At 38.0% G+C, this 17,176-nt stretch overlaps 8 protein-coding genes across 8 annotated transcripts; 1 reads left to right on the top strand and 7 right to left on the bottom strand. All coding sequences in view use genetic code 12, as the record gives it.

Moving 5' to 3' along the window:
• Positions 1–144: 144 nt before the first annotated feature.
• Positions 145–1,353, bottom strand: CYS3 (cystathionine gamma-lyase; the record flags this gene model as incomplete). The annotated part of the gene is made up of 1 exon (XM_036811979.1): positions 145–1,353. One exon carries the CDS (start codon positions 1,351–1,353, stop codon positions 145–147), a length of 1,209 nt encoding a protein of 402 aa, XP_036668362.1.
• Positions 1,354–4,855: 3,502 nt separating this feature from the next.
• On the bottom strand, positions 4,856–6,301 carry CPAR2_702130 (uncharacterized protein; the record flags this gene model as incomplete). The annotated part of the gene is made up of 1 exon (XM_036811977.1): positions 4,856–6,301. One exon carries the CDS (start codon positions 6,299–6,301, stop codon positions 4,856–4,858), a length of 1,446 nt encoding a protein of 481 aa, XP_036668361.1.
• Positions 6,302–6,864: 563 nt separating this feature from the next.
• Positions 6,865–7,551, bottom strand: CPAR2_702120 (uncharacterized protein; the record flags this gene model as incomplete). The annotated part of the gene is made up of 1 exon (XM_036811976.1): positions 6,865–7,551. One exon carries the CDS (start codon positions 7,549–7,551, stop codon positions 6,865–6,867), a length of 687 nt encoding a protein of 228 aa, XP_036668360.1.
• Positions 7,552–8,194: 643 nt separating this feature from the next.
• On the bottom strand, positions 8,195–9,298 carry ATS1 (Ats1p; the record flags this gene model as incomplete). Its single annotated transcript, XM_036811975.1, has 1 exon — positions 8,195–9,298. The coding sequence occupies one exon, from the start codon at positions 9,296–9,298 to the stop codon at positions 8,195–8,197; it is 1,104 nt and encodes a 367-aa protein (XP_036668359.1).
• Positions 9,299–10,100: 802 nt separating this feature from the next.
• CPAR2_702100 (uncharacterized protein) lies at positions 10,101–11,258 on the top strand (the record flags this gene model as incomplete). Its single annotated transcript, XM_036811974.1, has 1 exon — positions 10,101–11,258. The coding sequence occupies one exon, from the start codon at positions 10,101–10,103 to the stop codon at positions 11,256–11,258; it is 1,158 nt and encodes a 385-aa protein (XP_036668358.1).
• An 811-nt stretch (positions 11,259–12,069) lies between these two features.
• VPS21 (Rab family GTPase) lies at positions 12,070–12,756 on the bottom strand (the record flags this gene model as incomplete). The annotated part of the gene is made up of 1 exon (XM_036811973.1): positions 12,070–12,756. The coding sequence occupies one exon, from the start codon at positions 12,754–12,756 to the stop codon at positions 12,070–12,072; it is 687 nt and encodes a 228-aa protein (XP_036668357.1).
• Positions 12,757–13,484: 728 nt separating this feature from the next.
• On the bottom strand, positions 13,485–15,533 carry CPAR2_702080 (uncharacterized protein; the record flags this gene model as incomplete). Its single annotated transcript, XM_036811972.1, has 1 exon — positions 13,485–15,533. One exon carries the CDS (start codon positions 15,531–15,533, stop codon positions 13,485–13,487), a length of 2,049 nt encoding a protein of 682 aa, XP_036668356.1.
• A 493-nt stretch (positions 15,534–16,026) lies between these two features.
• CPAR2_702070 (uncharacterized protein) lies at positions 16,027–16,944 on the bottom strand (the record flags this gene model as incomplete). The annotated part of the gene is made up of 1 exon (XM_036811971.1): positions 16,027–16,944. One exon carries the CDS (start codon positions 16,942–16,944, stop codon positions 16,027–16,029), a length of 918 nt encoding a protein of 305 aa, XP_036668355.1.
• Positions 16,945–17,176: the final 232 nt, after the last annotated feature.

Below are 17,176 nucleotides of genomic sequence, written 5' to 3'. Positions count from 1 at the left end.
TAACACACCTACATCGCATTTTTGCTACAAGCATCACAATCTGCCGCCATATGTGGATAGGTCTATTAGTTCCGTCATATTATAACCAAATCGTAATTATACAAAGTACAATGTGTGTGTGTGTGTGTGTGTGTCTATCCGTTTTTACAAATTCTTGACCTTGTGTAAAGCTTGTTCAATATCCTTGAGCAAATCATCAGTATCTTCAATCCCAACAGAAACTCTAACCAAATCATCATAGACTCCATTTGCTTCCCTTTCTGCTTTAGGAATACCGCCATGGGTCATTATTGCTGGAACTTCAATCAATGATTCAATACCACCGAGTGATTCAGCCAAGGTGAACAATTTAGTTGATGAAGTGAATACTGAAGCTCCTTTGGCTCCACCTTTGATTCTAAAAGAAATCATTCCTCCACCCAATCCATCTCTATGTTGACGTAAAACAACCCCATGTTGTTCATGCGTTTTTAATCCTGGATAATTGACATGAATTACTGAACCATCTTCGATTCTAGATTGTAAATATTCAGCAATCTTTTGTGCCGAGTTGGATGCTTGACGTAATCTCAAATGCAAAGTTTTTAAGCCTCTATGAGCCAACCAGGAATCAAATGGTGATGGAATTGAACCAATGGCATTTTGTAAAAATCTAAACTTTTCATGTAAATCAGTATCATTAGTGGCCAATACACCCATAACAACATCTGAATGACCATTAATGTACTTTGTAACGGAATGAACAACAACATCAGCGCCAAATTTTAAAGGATTAGAGATGTATGGTGACAAAAACGTGTTGTCAACAACCAATAATACCTTGTTTCCCGTTCTTGATTGGTGGTCTTGTAAAATTTGTTTTACTTTAGCAATATCAGTAACTTTTAAAGTTGGATTTGATGGTGTTTCCAACCATACCAATTTAGTTTCTGGTTTCAAAGAAGTGGCCAAATCAGATTCCAAATCACCAACAAAAGTGGCGTCAACACCGTGGTGATTAGCTACTTTAGTGAAATATCTATGAGTCCCACCATAGACATCACCACCAGAAATAATGTGAGATCCAATGGGTAAAGATTGGATAATTAAAGCAGTGGTGGCTGAACCTGATGACAAAGCAATAGCATATTTAGCTGATTCCAAAGAGGCAACAGCGGTTTCAAAGTTGTCTCTATTAGGGTTAGCTGAGCGTGAATACTCATATATACCAATTGGCTTTGATGGTTCTGATTGACCAAAAGTGGTGGATAATGAGATCGGTTCAATAACTGCACCAGTAGTAGCATCAATAGGAGCACCAACATGGATAGCTCTAGTTCCGAAAGCAAAAGTTGAAGATGAATCAATTGTCATGGCTGAAAAGTGAGTGTGTGGGTGTGTGTATGAAGTGTTGGTTTCTGCTTAGTAACAAAGTGACTCTTAGTAAGAAAAGCCAAAAAGTGGGTGGATGATTATATATATGTATATATATATATATATCGTGGTTATAAAAAACTTTTTCTCTCTTAAAAACTGTGGATGCGCCAAAAGTTACGATGATGCCCTTTCTTTTCTTTTATAAAGAAGAAAAATTTCTTTTTTTTTTTTATTTTTTTTTTCGTTTTTGACATACAAAAACAGTGGATTCACTCACCATCAAGTTTTGCACGTGATTAGTCGCAATTTTCTACATACACAGTAGCGGTTGTAATAGTGTATTAGTAATATCCCATGTCTATACTAAGAACAGTTAATGGGAAGAGAAAAAGTGGCAAAAGAGATAACGATGGGATATAGTACAAGGTGTATGATGATATTCATCAATATGAAACTAATCTGTGTTACTTATTTGTGTGTGTGTGTGTGTGTATGTGTGGCTTGTGTATTGTTGGTTATCTTTATTGTTGTTGATCTTGTGTTAAGTATCTTCTTTTCTTATTGTTTTATCATATGGTATAACCCTTCTTGTTTTAAAGCTTCTTATTGTTTAGTTTAAAGCATAGGACAATAGGTTGTTGTATCAAACAGTATTATAGTAAAACAGTAAACAACAATAATCAGATAATAAACTCACTTACACACCTAACTCAAGATACCACCACATTTCTGTCTTAGAAACAAGATTAAACTAACCGTGATCACCCAAAGAGTGGAGCCTGATCTCAACAAAGAAGTGCACATATATTGTATTTGAATATTAGCTGACGTGAGAAGTGGGCGTTTCTACACAGCGCGATAGTCCCAATCAGGAAAAACAAGCGCCATACTTACTTATTTGAGCTCTTATAAATAGCTCCCCCGCCTAGGAAGCTAACACGTGAAATATAACATCAAAAAACTATTCTTCGGCTACAGTCGGGTGTATAGATAGTTATTATGAAGTGCTAACGCAATAGCTTTGTGCATTTACGATTGTACCCCTCCACAATCACAAGGGATACATTATTATTAAAGGGCATCACGTGATTAGATAAGAAACTAATGTTTGTCCAGACACGATTTGATTGATACAATCTATTAAAATAGTGTATGTTTTACAGTAGCTTGTTACCAATTCACAGAGATCTAGCATTACACCAGATATGGCATCTCAGTAATACTTTGCATTGTTTTGCAACTCTTTTGCAGCATTTTATAGGGAAACTCTTAGTTGTAGGAAACTAATTTAATTTTTAGCATCTCTAAGACCATATGTTTCTGCTACAGTACTTACTGTTTTCTCTGACTCGGCTCTTCTCACAATTTATTTGTGAATCACTCCTCTTTTCATACGAGTTATTTGGGAATCACACTTCACAAGGTAATTTCTTATTGTATCAGAGAAAAAAAAAATATTGCAACCAAATCGAAACATTTTTTTCGCAGCTATGCGTTTCACTTCAAAGCACAGCTTATGCTACAGATATCTAGGGCCCTTTTCTTCCTTGTGACTGCTATCAGCGAAGTCCATAGTTACAATGAGCATCTCCACCACCGCCGTCTCTTAAACTGTTCTCAGCAAAGCTATACCGCATTTTAGTGCACATTGCATAAAGCTCATAAAATGGGCAATTTGCCAGGAAAAGCGGAAACCTACAACGGCTCAACGCTAATGCAGTAGAGCTACAGCCCGCACCCCCTAAATAACAAAAAGACACAAGGATTTTGAGTGTCCCAAGACGGCGAAGCATGGTCAAAATTTTCTATGGGCACGGAGTTAATTTGTAGTTTATATAGCGTAGACACGTGCGCCAACACCGAAAACCGAGTTTTAAGCCCGAGCTGAGGTGGAGGAGCTTCCCAATCCAGGTGTGTGCTGAATCTGGTAGTTTGGATACCATATGATGTGTTACTGGAGCCTCAAAAAAACTGGTGCAGCATTTTTGCCGCTTCTGGGTCTAACGCCTCAATGTTTGGTGCACATTGATTTTCAACGCTTCAAAGCTTTCTGCAAAGGATTTTGATCGTCACTGTAACTTTTTTATTTTGCTCTGTTTATATCATGCAGTCACAGCGAGCTCAATTTCGCAACCATCATATGTTTCAATCAATAGATGAACACGATCAAATGAATAGAGACTTTCTTTGAATGCAAAGTATAATATTACTACAGATTTGGAGAGACAAATTACACCATATTATTTTGTCTTTGGCACCATTGGCAGAAATGAATAAAAATCACAATCACTGATCTTCATCCATACAATTCTTAATCATTTTCAATTCGTCAACACTGTAAATGATTTTAAACAATGCATCCAACTTTCTCAAACCTTTCACCACTTCAGCAGTATAAGTCCCCGGTTTTATTGTCCATTTGTCTTCGCAATAGTAGTGGCCACAGAACTCTTTGATTTTTGACACCCAACTAAGTCCCATTACAGCAAACGGTAAGGATGGACTAAGCAGGCTTAAGCCATCCAAGAATATCCTTCCGATGCCTCAATCAACATGGTATGCCACCAATGAATTGTTGCCTTTGGAAAGTTATAAAATAGGGTAGCAATCTTGGATGGTGGATAATACCTTTGACCGTAGACTGTTGACAAGACAAGCATGTGCAAATTGCAACGAGAAAGCAAATTGAAATCGGTGAAAGCCTTATCATCTCAGGAGAAGAAACATGCTTCACTGGCACCTAGACGCAACTCACGTAATCTGGGGAAGGAAAAAGTGAGGTCCTTCTTGAGATGGCGGTCGAATTGAGCAAAGGATTCCAAAGATGGCTCCTCAATATAGTAGGGGTCAAACGCATCTTCGACACGGAAATTAAATGTGGTGCACAGTTTGACGCAATCATCGAGCTCGTTTCAAATGATATACAATTTTCGCAACTGCAAGGTAATTTCAATATCGACAGGTCGAAAAAAATTGCCATGGGTAATATGGAATGTCAAATACAATTCAGTCAAATTGGTCACTTAATTGATATTCTCTAGATCCCTATACCCATCAAATACCGTCAATTTCATACACTTGACATGGCCACTTCTCGGAATATTCAGTAGGAATGTTCTACTCTGACTATGATTTAGACTTTATACCGCTACTCTGAGCCAAACAATTAAACTTGTTACAAATTAATACATGGCCGTTACACTACTAGTTCACACTAAAGATACTGAGCCTAGAGGGTAGTGATTGCACTCGTTTTTTCATCTTGCACAAGGTTCACATTCGTTACAAATGTTGTGCGAGTTAAGGCGAGGAAAAAGAATTTAATTATTCGACGATACGACAAAAGTATGTTGAAAGAGGGCATTACACTGTTTTTGTTATCAAATCAAGTATTCCTTTTCACGACAATTGAGTTGTTGAGATTGACTATTACCGTCGAGAGCACCATATGGTTTTGGAAATTTTAATTCCTTTCAGCGTGTTTCAAATCACACAACATTCAATCAATACTCAAGTCAGCATTCAAATCTAAGTTTGAATTGGGAAGTTCATTCGAATTATTGCAAAATCTTGTGATAAAGTTGAAATGAGAATTTGAAGTATAGCGCAGCTCTTTACAAAGGAGTTCTACCATACACCCGTTAATGCTGGTTTCATTGTGTGCGCCAAGTCCATTGCCAATAGTTGCCTTTGAAAACTCATAATTTACAGTACCAAGGAGCTCGGCAGCACTACTATGAGAATTTTTGGTCGTGTAAACACTTGTCTTCCCGACAGAGGTGGCAAGTATTATTGGAGCAACAACAACAATTGAGTCACCGTCAGCAGTTTCGTTAGGATCGTCAGCATTGGTGTCGAAGGAGTTATCTGCTGCTGTAACAAACGAGCTTTCTCCCGTGAGATCAACAAGACTGTCTACAGAATTGTGGATCGATGTTACTAAGGTGGAAACTTCAACCGGTAGTGGCTCTTGGCCTTCAATGTCAGCCAATATTTTTTCAGAAACAACACCTGTGACAGCTGTTTTGAGTAAGGAATCAATACTACTCGCGGGTAATGTTCCATTAACAGTAGTACCTACATTCAAGGTGGATGTAGTAGTGGACTTTTTAACAACAACATTGATCGAATGCTCAACATCATTAAGTAAAGGCTCAATGGAATTAGCGACAGGGTTAACAACACCACCATCCAGAGGGATATCAGAATCGTCATTAACTGGGCCATCTTTATCATCGTCAAAGGGGCTCTCCACAACATCATCGACAGAGCTATCAACATCATCGTCAATTGGGCTACCAGCTGCGTCAAAGTTGTTCGTATCATCATCAATAGGGCTATCTGCATCACCATCAACTGATCTGTCGGCATCACCATCGACGGAACCTACAGCATTGCTGTCAATCAAAGTTCCCCTGGCATGACCCGTTCTATCCTTAACAACATATCTACCGACGGAATTAAAAACAAGTTTTTGAATCAGCTCTTTGATAGAGTCATCTGAGTAATCAGCAACCTTATCGATTGAATTGCTTGTTGCTTTAGTAATTGGATTATCAGTGACCTCATCAATTGGGCTGTCAGTAGTACCATCAACCAGTAGCTTTAAGGCCACATCAATTGGATTGCTATCATGACCTTGAGGTGGACCGTAAACAGCATCTTCATCAGCTTCAATTGGAATGCTTTCCCTCTTGTCAATCAAGGTTTCAATATCATTATCCACTTCAATGAGGTTTGTGCGACTATCGTGAACTGAATCATTGGTCGCTTCATTAATGGGCTCCTCAATAGCATCATTTTCAACTGAAGTTGCGAATGTGGCTGAATTAACGTTTGCCGTGTTCATTTCTTCGGTTCCTGTACTCGTGTTGCCACTTGAATTTATGTCTTTGACATATGGAGATGAGTAACTCGTGAGTAAATTCGAATCAGCTTCTGACATTTTGTCTCTATTCCTTGTAGTTTCAGAATGAGTAAAAAAAGTGGTTTTAATTCTTGAAAGTTGGTGGTATTGCAATTTTGGTTGTAAAAAGATTCTTTTCTTTTTTTTTGGGAGTGTGTGTGTGTGTGCTAATGTGTGTGGGAGACACCTGCAATAGAATAAGCAGAAGATGAAGAAAAGTGTCAATCAGGGCGTCCAGTATTTTGTGGATTTATGTATCTATACAAGCAAAACCGTTAGCATTGATTATCACTTTAATCTACATCCACATTTGCTTAACTCTCCTAACCCTTCACAGCCCAGCACTTTTCATAACCATAGCTCTTAATCACCCGAATGTTTTTAATGATATGATTCTATTTATCACTACATAATTATTTTGAGGTAGTAGAAGTGCTTAATAGACTAGTATGAGGGGATATTTGACAGTTTTCATGAGATAAAAGGTATGTTATAGTGATAAGGACCTAAAACTTAGTTGTCTTGTATTAAAATCACTTATATATTCTAAGTAAAGAAGAAAAATGAGAAGAATATCTACAAAATCTACTTAATCAATTTCTTCAATCCTGGATCTCATTTAAGAAGTTTGGATTGTTTTGCAACTTAGTTTTAAACTTGTCCCACCAATTGTCAAATGCTTTAATGGGTACTTTGCCCTGTGGATCAATAAAGCTAGCCAAGTAATTGTAGGCATGTCCTACTATTTTATTTGCCAATTTGGCTGTACTATCCGGAGTGTTCACAGCTGGTTGTTGTTGTTGATTGGAGGTTGCAACTAGGGCGTTATTGCTATTAATATTGTTATTCTGCTTTGACTGTAGAATTGTTTGTTCTGCCTGTGGTGTTGGTTCAATTGATATTCCAATGTTGATGCTTACTGAATCAGACAAGTCAATGGGCTCTCCTCCTCCCATATCCATGTCCATTCCGTCATCTGCTCGTTTAGTAGTGGGGTGAATGTTGCTGATTTTGTAGATTGCCGATGGTTTATTAGGATTGATTCCTCCAAGCAATTTGAATTCTGGTGCTTCATTTGCTGTAGTAGCACCAGGGCCCCCATCCCGAGGTAATTGGAAGTAGATCAACGCAGTGAAATTGCTATCCACGAAGGGGGAATTGGGAAGAATGAAGATGGTAATGTACGAAATGTTGGAGGCATTGGGAATATTGATGACAAACTTGGTTTGATCAACTTGCTCAGCAAGTATCATTGGTCGTCCCAGACAGATGGCTCCAAATATACTCATATTTCAAGGGTGTGGATGTGAAATGTACTTAAAGCCAGTGGAGTGCAGTTTTGACTTTGCCAGGATTTGCAGGATGTTAGTAGAAGATTCGAAGAACGAAAAGAGTGTACAAAATAGACAAATTTAGGTAAAGTCGCAAAATGTAAAAAAAAAAAACAGACAAAAATGCGACAATAACATTATAGGACACAACAAAATTAAAGTCACAACGAAATTTGAAAATTTTTTATAATGCTTCTATCCCTTCATCATTTTAAGCTTAGAGTGATCTACACCCCTCATTTTAATGTGATACTTGAATATATGGTTTAGAAGTGAAATGAGTTTACTTCTAATGATCATATATGGAGATACCGCATTAAACCATTTCAGGATCATACAGGATGATCAAGCAGGATAGTTTGGACTCGACATGGTTTTTCCATGTTTTTCTTCAGTGTCCTTGTATCTTGTGAATAGATGAACTAATAGTGGAGTGTTAATCACACATGCCACTACGCTTCTAACATCCCAGAATAAAACACGTTGAACATATTTTCCATCTTTCGTGCAAATTGTTTTATTGCTTTGCAAAAGATGAATATGGAAAAGATACTTCGTCACATTTTAATTATTGCTATCAATATATTGTTCTACGATCTCTTTACTTAACGTGTGTGATTACCCAACTGGTTGCACACCCGCCAGCTACCATTGTAACTTCATCTGATTCTTCATACAATACATTCAAGTAGTCGAAAGTGATGTGTCTATTGGAATTGCAATCATTGTGTTCGACACTTGTAGCAGAGTTATTATGTTTTGCATCACCACAATTGCCGTGCTCTCCCCACCCCCAAGCGTAGACTTTGTCTGCCACTTTCAATAGCCCATGTTCACTTCCGACAACAAATTCAAAGTCATCGCTGATTGGACCATAGTCATACAATTGACCATGAGTATTAGTGCCAAATGATTTAATGGTGGTGCCACTTTTGCAATGAATTGAAGACCACATTGCCTCAACCAGCTTGCTACTGTACATGATATCATTTAGGTCCAGCAGATTGATAGTTGCCTTTCCAAATAAGTGAATCACATTAGAAGACATTATAATTGTAAACTCTCGACCCAACTCAAATGATTCAATGTCAGTTATCCCAAAATCTAGTTCAATTGGTCTCCATACTGCACCTCTTTTTGTCAAGTTACTGTCAATTGTTCCTAATTGTCCCTTTCTACAATTTCCCCATCCGTACAATTTGTTATCCTCCGTCTGAACGATGGTATGATTAACAGCTGTTTTTATCTTCTTCACCTTAGAATCGAATTTGATCACCAACTGGGGTCTACTTGCTTGGGTGACATCTTCCCCTAAACCCAAATCACCTTTCAATCCATTCCCACACGCAAACAATTCGTTTTGGTCTGTAAGTAAGAAAGAGTAGTCCCATCCACAAGAAACATCAAGGTATTTGTGTGGTGACATTGGGGGAACTTTTGAAAACACCCGTACAGCCGTTGTGCTCTTTGGATGACCTGTTTGACCAAACTCATTATCCCCACAGCTGAATACGTCCCCATTCTCAAATAGGAGCAATGTATGATTACCCCCACAAGCAATCTTTGTTGGTTTTTGGTCAATAGTGGTGGTTGATTTATTTGCCTCAGTCTGAAAAATACACAGTCTAAGGGCTCTTTGGTCCTCATCATCGTCTTGTCCTAGTTGATAATTCCCATTTGAACCACATGCTAGAACTTGGTACATGAAATACGTTAATTAATTCAATTCTCAGCTTGTGTAGTGTTGTTGATGGTTCAGTGGATTGGCGCATTGGCAAAACTAACCTCAGCGCTACCATACGAATACAAGAGATGTAATCCGACATCACTAATCAAGGACGACTCCCATTATCGGAGATAGTTCGGGTTGGAAATCTTATCGTCTGATTTGATCTAAAGCAATAAAAGCGGATGCTCAAAGGGTGTTGGGATGTAGAAGCTTTTGCTGGAAGTCCGTCTGTACAAAACTGTGGCTTATTAATGCGCTATTTTTATATACTGTTCCGAGCCGAGACAAGCTACTCAAAAACTGGAACAAATATGTTGTAACCAATCGGAACAAAAAGATCTGTATGGGGAAAGTTCCATAGTTCGTCTCGGCCCTGTTTCTTCTCTGCATGTTGGCCTAAATAGATGAAAAGAACAATGGAGAAGAAGTAGAGTAGTGCTTGGTTGCTTGCTTATTCTTCGTTACTTTCTACCACTTTTGTTGTTGATGTTTTGTTTGTTTGTGTACAAAAAACTGTGGCGCCTTCTTTTGTTTTTTTTCTTACTAAGTAAGTGTCAGTGTGAGTATGTATGCACAAATGGTTTGTGATTGACCTTGTGAGATATCGTCATTTCCATATCATGCCACTACACATGGTGAACCACAGTTATCACAGAAGGCAACTGGCAGCAACAACCTGGGAATGTCACGTATATATATATATATATACACCCAAAACGTTCCTTTTCTGATAAGACATATAACTTTGCTTTTTTGATCAAACCAACCAACCACAACAATGGCACCAGTGGCAGTATCATCGATCGAGGACAAGTATGACGCTTCCCAATTTCAATCGGCCCACCAGGGTAAAACAAAGAAAGGGAGCTTCACAGTTAGTGAAGAAAACAAAAAGCAAGCATTGTATCCTGAATATTTGCCTACTTGGAACCCCAATCAAAAATTCCCCCCATATAAGTTTCAAGAATACCACGACAAGGGTTTACAGGGTGACAAGAACTACAAGAATTTGTTTTCTCAAGATAAAGACTATCAGGTGAAGAGAATGACTCCAAAGTTGGGCTCTGTTGTTGAAGGCATTCAGTTAAGTCAATTGGATGATGCAGCAAAGAATGATTTGGCTAGACTTATAAGTGATCGTGGTGTTGTTGTATTCAAAAAGCAAGATTTCAATAGTCTTGGTCCTGAGTTTGCCATTAATTTTATGAAGTATTTTGGCACTTTGCATACTCATCCAACGTCGGGAGCTCCAGAAAACTTTCCTCAAATGCACATCACTTTTCGTGGAGCATCACAACAAGAGATTGACTCTGTTTTCAAAACTAGAACAAACTCCATATTATGGCATAGTGACTGCTCCTATTCCCTCAATGCTTTACAATTGACGTTGTTTTCATGTTTACAACTTCCTGAAAGTGGTGGTGATACTTTGTTTGCAAACACAGTTGAGGCTTACGAAAGGTTAAGTCCAGCAATGCAGCAAAGATTGGAGGGTTTACACATTTTACATTCATCAGTTGAACAAGCTGAAGCTAACAAGAAGGCCGGTGGTATAACGCGCAGAGAGCCGGAAACTAACATTCATCCAATTGTTCGTGTCAATCCAACCACTGGTAAAAAACACCTTTATGTAAATAAAGAATTTGGTAGAAGAATTGTTGAGTTGAAGCAAGATGAATCCGACTACCTTTTAAATTTCCTTTACGATCACATTGAACGTGCACAAGATTTGCAAATACGAGTATCATGGGAACCAGACACAATTGTCTTTTGGAACAATGGAACTACAGTGCATACACCATGCGTTGATTTTGACGAACCAGTGATTAGACATGCATACAGGATTAGTGCTATGGGCGAAAGACCTGTTGCTGATGTAAAATACTTGAATGATCCGGATTATTTGAGTGAAAAGTACAAAGAGTTGAATATTTAGTTTTTTTTTGGGATAGGTTAAGGGATTTTTATATGTTTGTATTCGAAACAGAAAAAGTTTGGTTTAGTTTGGTATTGTCTCTTTGTAGCTTTCTTAGTAGCATGTGTAGCTTTTTGCTTACTTTTGATGGCGTAGATTGTGAAAAGTTGACATGAGAGAAGATATACCATCAATGGAGAAAAGACTCGAGTTCAAGACAACTGGAGGGAGTAAGAAAATGTGTGCAATCTGATATACTATGAGAACTCAAAAGTTCTTATTGATGCCCATGAAAATTACAATAAGGGCGGCGTGTCTTGAGAAGAGTCAGCAAAAGAAAAAGTATCCTTATAGGAGGTTTGTATTGTTGGATTGTTGGGAGAACTAATAGAAGTGATAAAGTGATAAAAATTGAATCGTGTGCTCAAACATGGAAGTTTTGCTTTTGTTGAAGGGTTTTTTTGGAAACAAGGACGCGAGGTCTAGCCAACCCCGTAATCTGGAATGCCGGAGGGACTCGGAGATGCAGTGAATGAAAGCGTTTGGGAATATATGGTGACTAAGTCAAAGGTGACGAGATATGGGATTCATGATGCTGGTGCTAAATCAAAAGGATTGGGTTTTATATTCCCCAACCGTCGTATACCGTCTTGTGCATATGATGTGGTTTTTGTTGTATCCTGCTACGACACTGTAGAATCATTGACTCTGTCGTAAATAAAGGCGCTCACTAAAGAGATAAGCTCTACTCATTTAGAATTATCGTTTAATTCTTTCCATTAAACTGTAGTATACATATCCAAAAAAACTATGACGCTGTGATTTCTTTCCTTTAACAACATGTAGAAGATGACTTCCTATTCTCAACACTAAGGTCAATTCTATTTTCACCAACTTCTCCATTATTAGTGGCAGTGTTACCACCACTTTGTTTGTTAGAGTCAGGTATTTTTTCTCCAATGCCAACAAATACTTCATTCACATTATATGATGTCTTTGCACTTGCTTCAAAAAATAGTAAACCTTCTTCATCAGCCAATGCTTGTCCTTCTTCTTTGCTAACTTTCCTCAACAGTTCCAGGGTTCCTCCTTCTCCTTCACCCACATTGCCGCCGTCTTCAGGTTCATCTTCAACCAAATCGTACTTGTTTCCAACTAGAGCAATGGTGATATCCTTACTTGCTTGTTCATGTAGTTCTTTGACCCAGTGTCTAGCTTTAACAAACGATGCAGGTTTAGTTATATCGTAAACTACAATAGCAGCTTGAGCATTTCGATAATACATGGGTGCTAGTGAAGCAAATCGTTCTTGTCCTGCTGTATCCCAAATCTCATACTTGATGGTACGATCACCAATGGTGCATTTTTGGGTCAAGAATGCTGCTCCAATTGTTGGTTCTTTATTCTCTTGGAAATCATTGGAAACAAATCGCAATACTAGTGATGATTTACCAACGGCTGCTTCACCGAGTAGTACTAGTTTGACCGATGTAGCTGGTTGTGGGTGGTTACTACTCATTTAGCGTGTAGGAAAAATTGTAAAAAAGGGTGATAATATGACGTAATATATAACAAAGGGATGGGGTGGAAAGCAATCTCGATGTGGTATGGTGTGTGATCAACCGGTTTGTTGTAAACAGTAAAGTGAAGTCTCCGAAACGATTTTGGTTCTATGGTATCAGCTAGTTGTAACTGAGTGGTAAATGTGTATAAGGTTGTGTATTGATAAGGGAATAGTAAAATTGAAGTGTGAGTGAGTGATTGATTGATTCTTTTTTTTTTGGATTGCCACACACCTTTCATTTTGAAATCACTCACTCTCTTACTCAAGTACCTTTTTTTTTAATTCCGATCTATTTTTATCCAAACTTACACTACCCTTTGGTACAGACAATATGAAAAGCTGTAAATACATCTTCGCATCACACTGTGTAGATCACAAGCCTGTTAGAAGTTACTAATATGAATAAAATTATGTGATAATATGCAGTTGACTCTATTTGTAGTAGTGGTTTTGATAATCTATGAAGATTGGAGGTGAATCTACCTCACCGAAATAAACCGATTTCAAAGAAGAGGAAGCACACAAGTTCACTTCACTCAACCTTGAGCTACTCTACAATTCCAGGATAGAACAATAGCCAGTCGGTATACAGAAGTATCACATTGCTACCTTAGTCGCATAAAGAAGAACCTAATCTCAATCAAATTACAAGAACAATGTTCTCTGACAAAAAACTCCCTCCGTTAAAACTCCTCCACTTCGAGGATAATCTTTCCGTCATTTTCCTTCAATGCTTTCACGTATTTCTTATAATCCTTCCTCCAATCAACAAACTTATCGATCTTAAACTTTAATTTATCATCGAGAACCAATTGAAGTGCTTGTTCAGCCCATTTTTGTTTAATCTTCAAATAAATCTCCTCGTAATAGTTGTACGACGTCCAGTTATTCAAGATATTGCTTGACCATTTACTGGTCCATGGATTCAACACACCCTGTTCACTGAAATCAATCAATTTATCAATGTTATAACTTGGCTCACGCAAGGTAAATTTACATCCACTAACCACAGCTGATCCCAACTTCTTGGGTTTCAAGATTCGAGTAAGGAATGGTTCTTTTGTTTTAGCATCGAATAAATTCTCAATTGATGTAGAAATATTTTGTTTAAATGGCATATTCAACGTTTCAATCTCATGTAATTTAGTTGATGTCAGTTGGAAATATTTTTTACATCCAATTAAATCAATAAACAAATCTAGTTTGTATTCATTGACATTTGATTTATCAATAAGTTCATTACCGTGGGGCACCAATAATGCATCAATCACTTCAGTTGCAAAAAAATCGGGTTTTTTGTAACTTATAGGTACTCGTTCACCAGGGAAATAAAGTCCATCATTAACAACATCAAATGAAATACATTTTAATCGTTTGGTGGTTGATGGGTCATAATATTTTTTCTCAAATCTTTCAAGCAAATTATCCATATACTCAAGTGATTTCTCACGTATTATAAGGATTAAACTTATAAATTCAAATTGATACTCTGCCAAAAGCACTTGAATAATTGTCAATCCAATATCAGTGTCTGCCCCATTGATTAAAATATTTACTTTCTTATTCTTGCTATTCAACAGTTGAAGCATTTGTTTTGCTCGATTGTAAAGTAAAGAAATGGCAGATAATTTGGCCAATGGAGGCAACGCCGTTTTCTTGGACTCTAATGTCAGTTTGCCAGCTCTGGAGACTAGATCATCCACATTGGAGTCGACATTAGTGTCTGTGTTTGCCTTGTTTTCCTCACGGGGTGATTTCGATGGGGTTGTTACACCCTCAGCCTCTTCGGCATCCCTTAATTCTTCTGACTTTGCGGTATTGACATCTTCTGACTCCACTGATGTGGATATCTCATTAGCTTGTGTTTGTTCAACTAAATTAGTTGCTTCCGTTTCCTCTTCTCCAACTTCAAATGCCTTATTATCATCATTTGCATCCAAATCAATGTCAATGTCATTCAATTGGTTCAATACGTTCTCATCAACCTTCACCAACACGTCTCTACCGGGATAAATGATCTGGCTAGATGACAAGGCACCCCTTCTTGAAGTAGGATCAATCAACCCAAACACATAATCGCCCACTGCAAACTTTTTTTGCATTGATGACCCCACATGAGTTATAACACCAGCAAATTCATACCCCAACACAACTTTCACATTACTCATATTCAACAAGTATTGATTAACTTTACTTAAGTCAAATGAGTTCAAAGATCCATAATTGACATCAACTAGAACACTTCCCGAGGATGGTGGTAAGTCAATTGTTGTGTAATGGAATTGTAATTCAGTTTCCTTATTCTGTACGGAAAGATCCTTGACATCAAAAAATTTCAATTTACTCAAATCAGGTAAATCAGTTAATCTCAATCTACTGTTTGGTTTTGCTGGTCTTGTGGGTTGATCAATTGGTTTTGGTGGTGCTTGTTTATTTCTCTTTTCTAAATAAGCAAGTTCAGGAGGGATTTTATGGAAAGGGGATGATTTCAATTCGGCTTCTTCTTTTTGTTTCAAGTACTTGTGGTATTCTCGTAAATCTTCTTCTGGCGGTGGAGCAAAACCAACTGATTTTTTTTTGGGTTTGGTAGGTGATGAGGGAAGTTCAGTGGTATCACTACTGGTTGAGTTTGAGTTTGTGGTTGCGGGTGCAACGGCTTCTTCATAAGATGGCGCTTCTTGAGAAAGGGCAACTTCAGATACAGCCGGTGGGACTTGTTCCAGTTCTGACATTGTGAACACTAGACGTTTGAGATTTGGATACCAGAGCCGTGTCGTTTGGAAAAAGGAAAAGAGATCCCTAAGGGATTATATTTTTATTTTCAAGGGGGAGAGAGTTTTATAGCCGACGCATCTCTGCGCGAAAAGAATACACAAATCGAAAACAATGCTGAGTGGGTTGCATTGGGCGAGAGCGCTATTGCGAGTCAAATACATGTCCAATCATTTGGATCTTGAAAATGAGCTATGGATTGTATAGAAGCTTTGCTAAATCGATTTTTACCTAGAATAACATACCAGGTAAAGCTGTACATGTAATGCCGTAGGTCTATCAAAGCTCCTCAATGTATAACCCGGTACGAATACGAACTCGTGGTGGATGGAACCAACTTTAGTTCTAAACCACGACACGTCATGTCTAGCGAGAATGTGTTGGTTGACGATATGACAAATAGATAGATATTCATACAACTTTACCCTCTACTCTAGTACGATTTTGTAAAATCTATGCCCCATATTTATAATTATCACCTCTAAATAACCCTTTAATTATTCGCTTATGTACAACCGTATCATCAACGACCATCTCTACATGGTCCGGAAAAACTCTACCGTACCAAATAAAGTCGAGGCTAGTAGTGCATTCTTTGGGGTAGTACAATACATTACCGGCAAATGCATGACCACCTATATGAGTAATTTCACCAACATATGCATCGTTCTCAATAGTCTTTGCAGTCAATGCTTCATTGAACTTATCCACTAAGATAGGTCCTAAGATCCCACATCTGATGTCCCTTTTGGCATGACCGCAAATCACAATCAAGTCCCTATCTATATGCCATTCTTGAAAATTTCGATCATCAACTTTTATTTTGGTTGATCGTTTACTTGAAATGTCCAGAGGTTTTAAAAAGGGATTAAACACTTCAGTCTCTTCTTCAACTCCACTCTTCAAATATTTGGTTATGAATTGGGCAGTATGGGCGATGTTGAACTTGACAATTTTCATTTCAGGATAGATAAATACCAATTGCTCACCATTGTGTTGCTTTACGTTAAACTGGCGTAGAATTTCGTCATTTTTATGGAGCACAATACTCGAAATCAATGTCCTTGACCCCAATGGCACCTTGAAACGTAACTTGTGAATTTCATGGGCCAATGTACCCAGCCAATTCTCAATACGTGACTCAAACTCTCCAATTCGATTGTGCTTGGTTGTGAGAGCCATGACATGTTTGCTTGGTATTGCCGCACTCTTATCGAGATCTTGCGCAAAGTTCACTTGTTTATCAGGCGGGAAATGCTGCTGACAAAAGTCACAATCATGTTGAATGAAGATTTTGGGGTTGATCAATTTCCAATTGATACGAGAGGAGTAGGTAGATGGCGTTGCAGTACTGTTGAATCTTTTGAGCATTAGTCGCATCATCATAGCTGGGGTAAAATGTGAAGTAAACAAGGGCTTATGATCATTTGCTTTGATAGTGTTGAAAAACTCAGTGGTCTGCACAATCTGCTTATGCGAAGTGCCATGAAAAATGTGGAAAATCTCGGAGAAATGACAAAACTACCGGATCGAACATCCGAATTATATTCCAGAACAAAATTAACCGACCCTATGGGTAGGAGAATATATAACACTCCATCAC

The sequence above is a fragment of the Candida parapsilosis genome, contig 006110, assembly GCF_000182765.1.
Source record: "Candida parapsilosis strain CDC317 annotated contig 006110".
Lineage (NCBI taxonomy): Eukaryota > Fungi > Ascomycota > Pichiomycetes > Serinales > Debaryomycetaceae > Lodderomyces > Lodderomyces parapsilosis.
This window is presented reverse-complemented; position numbering and strand designations above follow the sequence as displayed.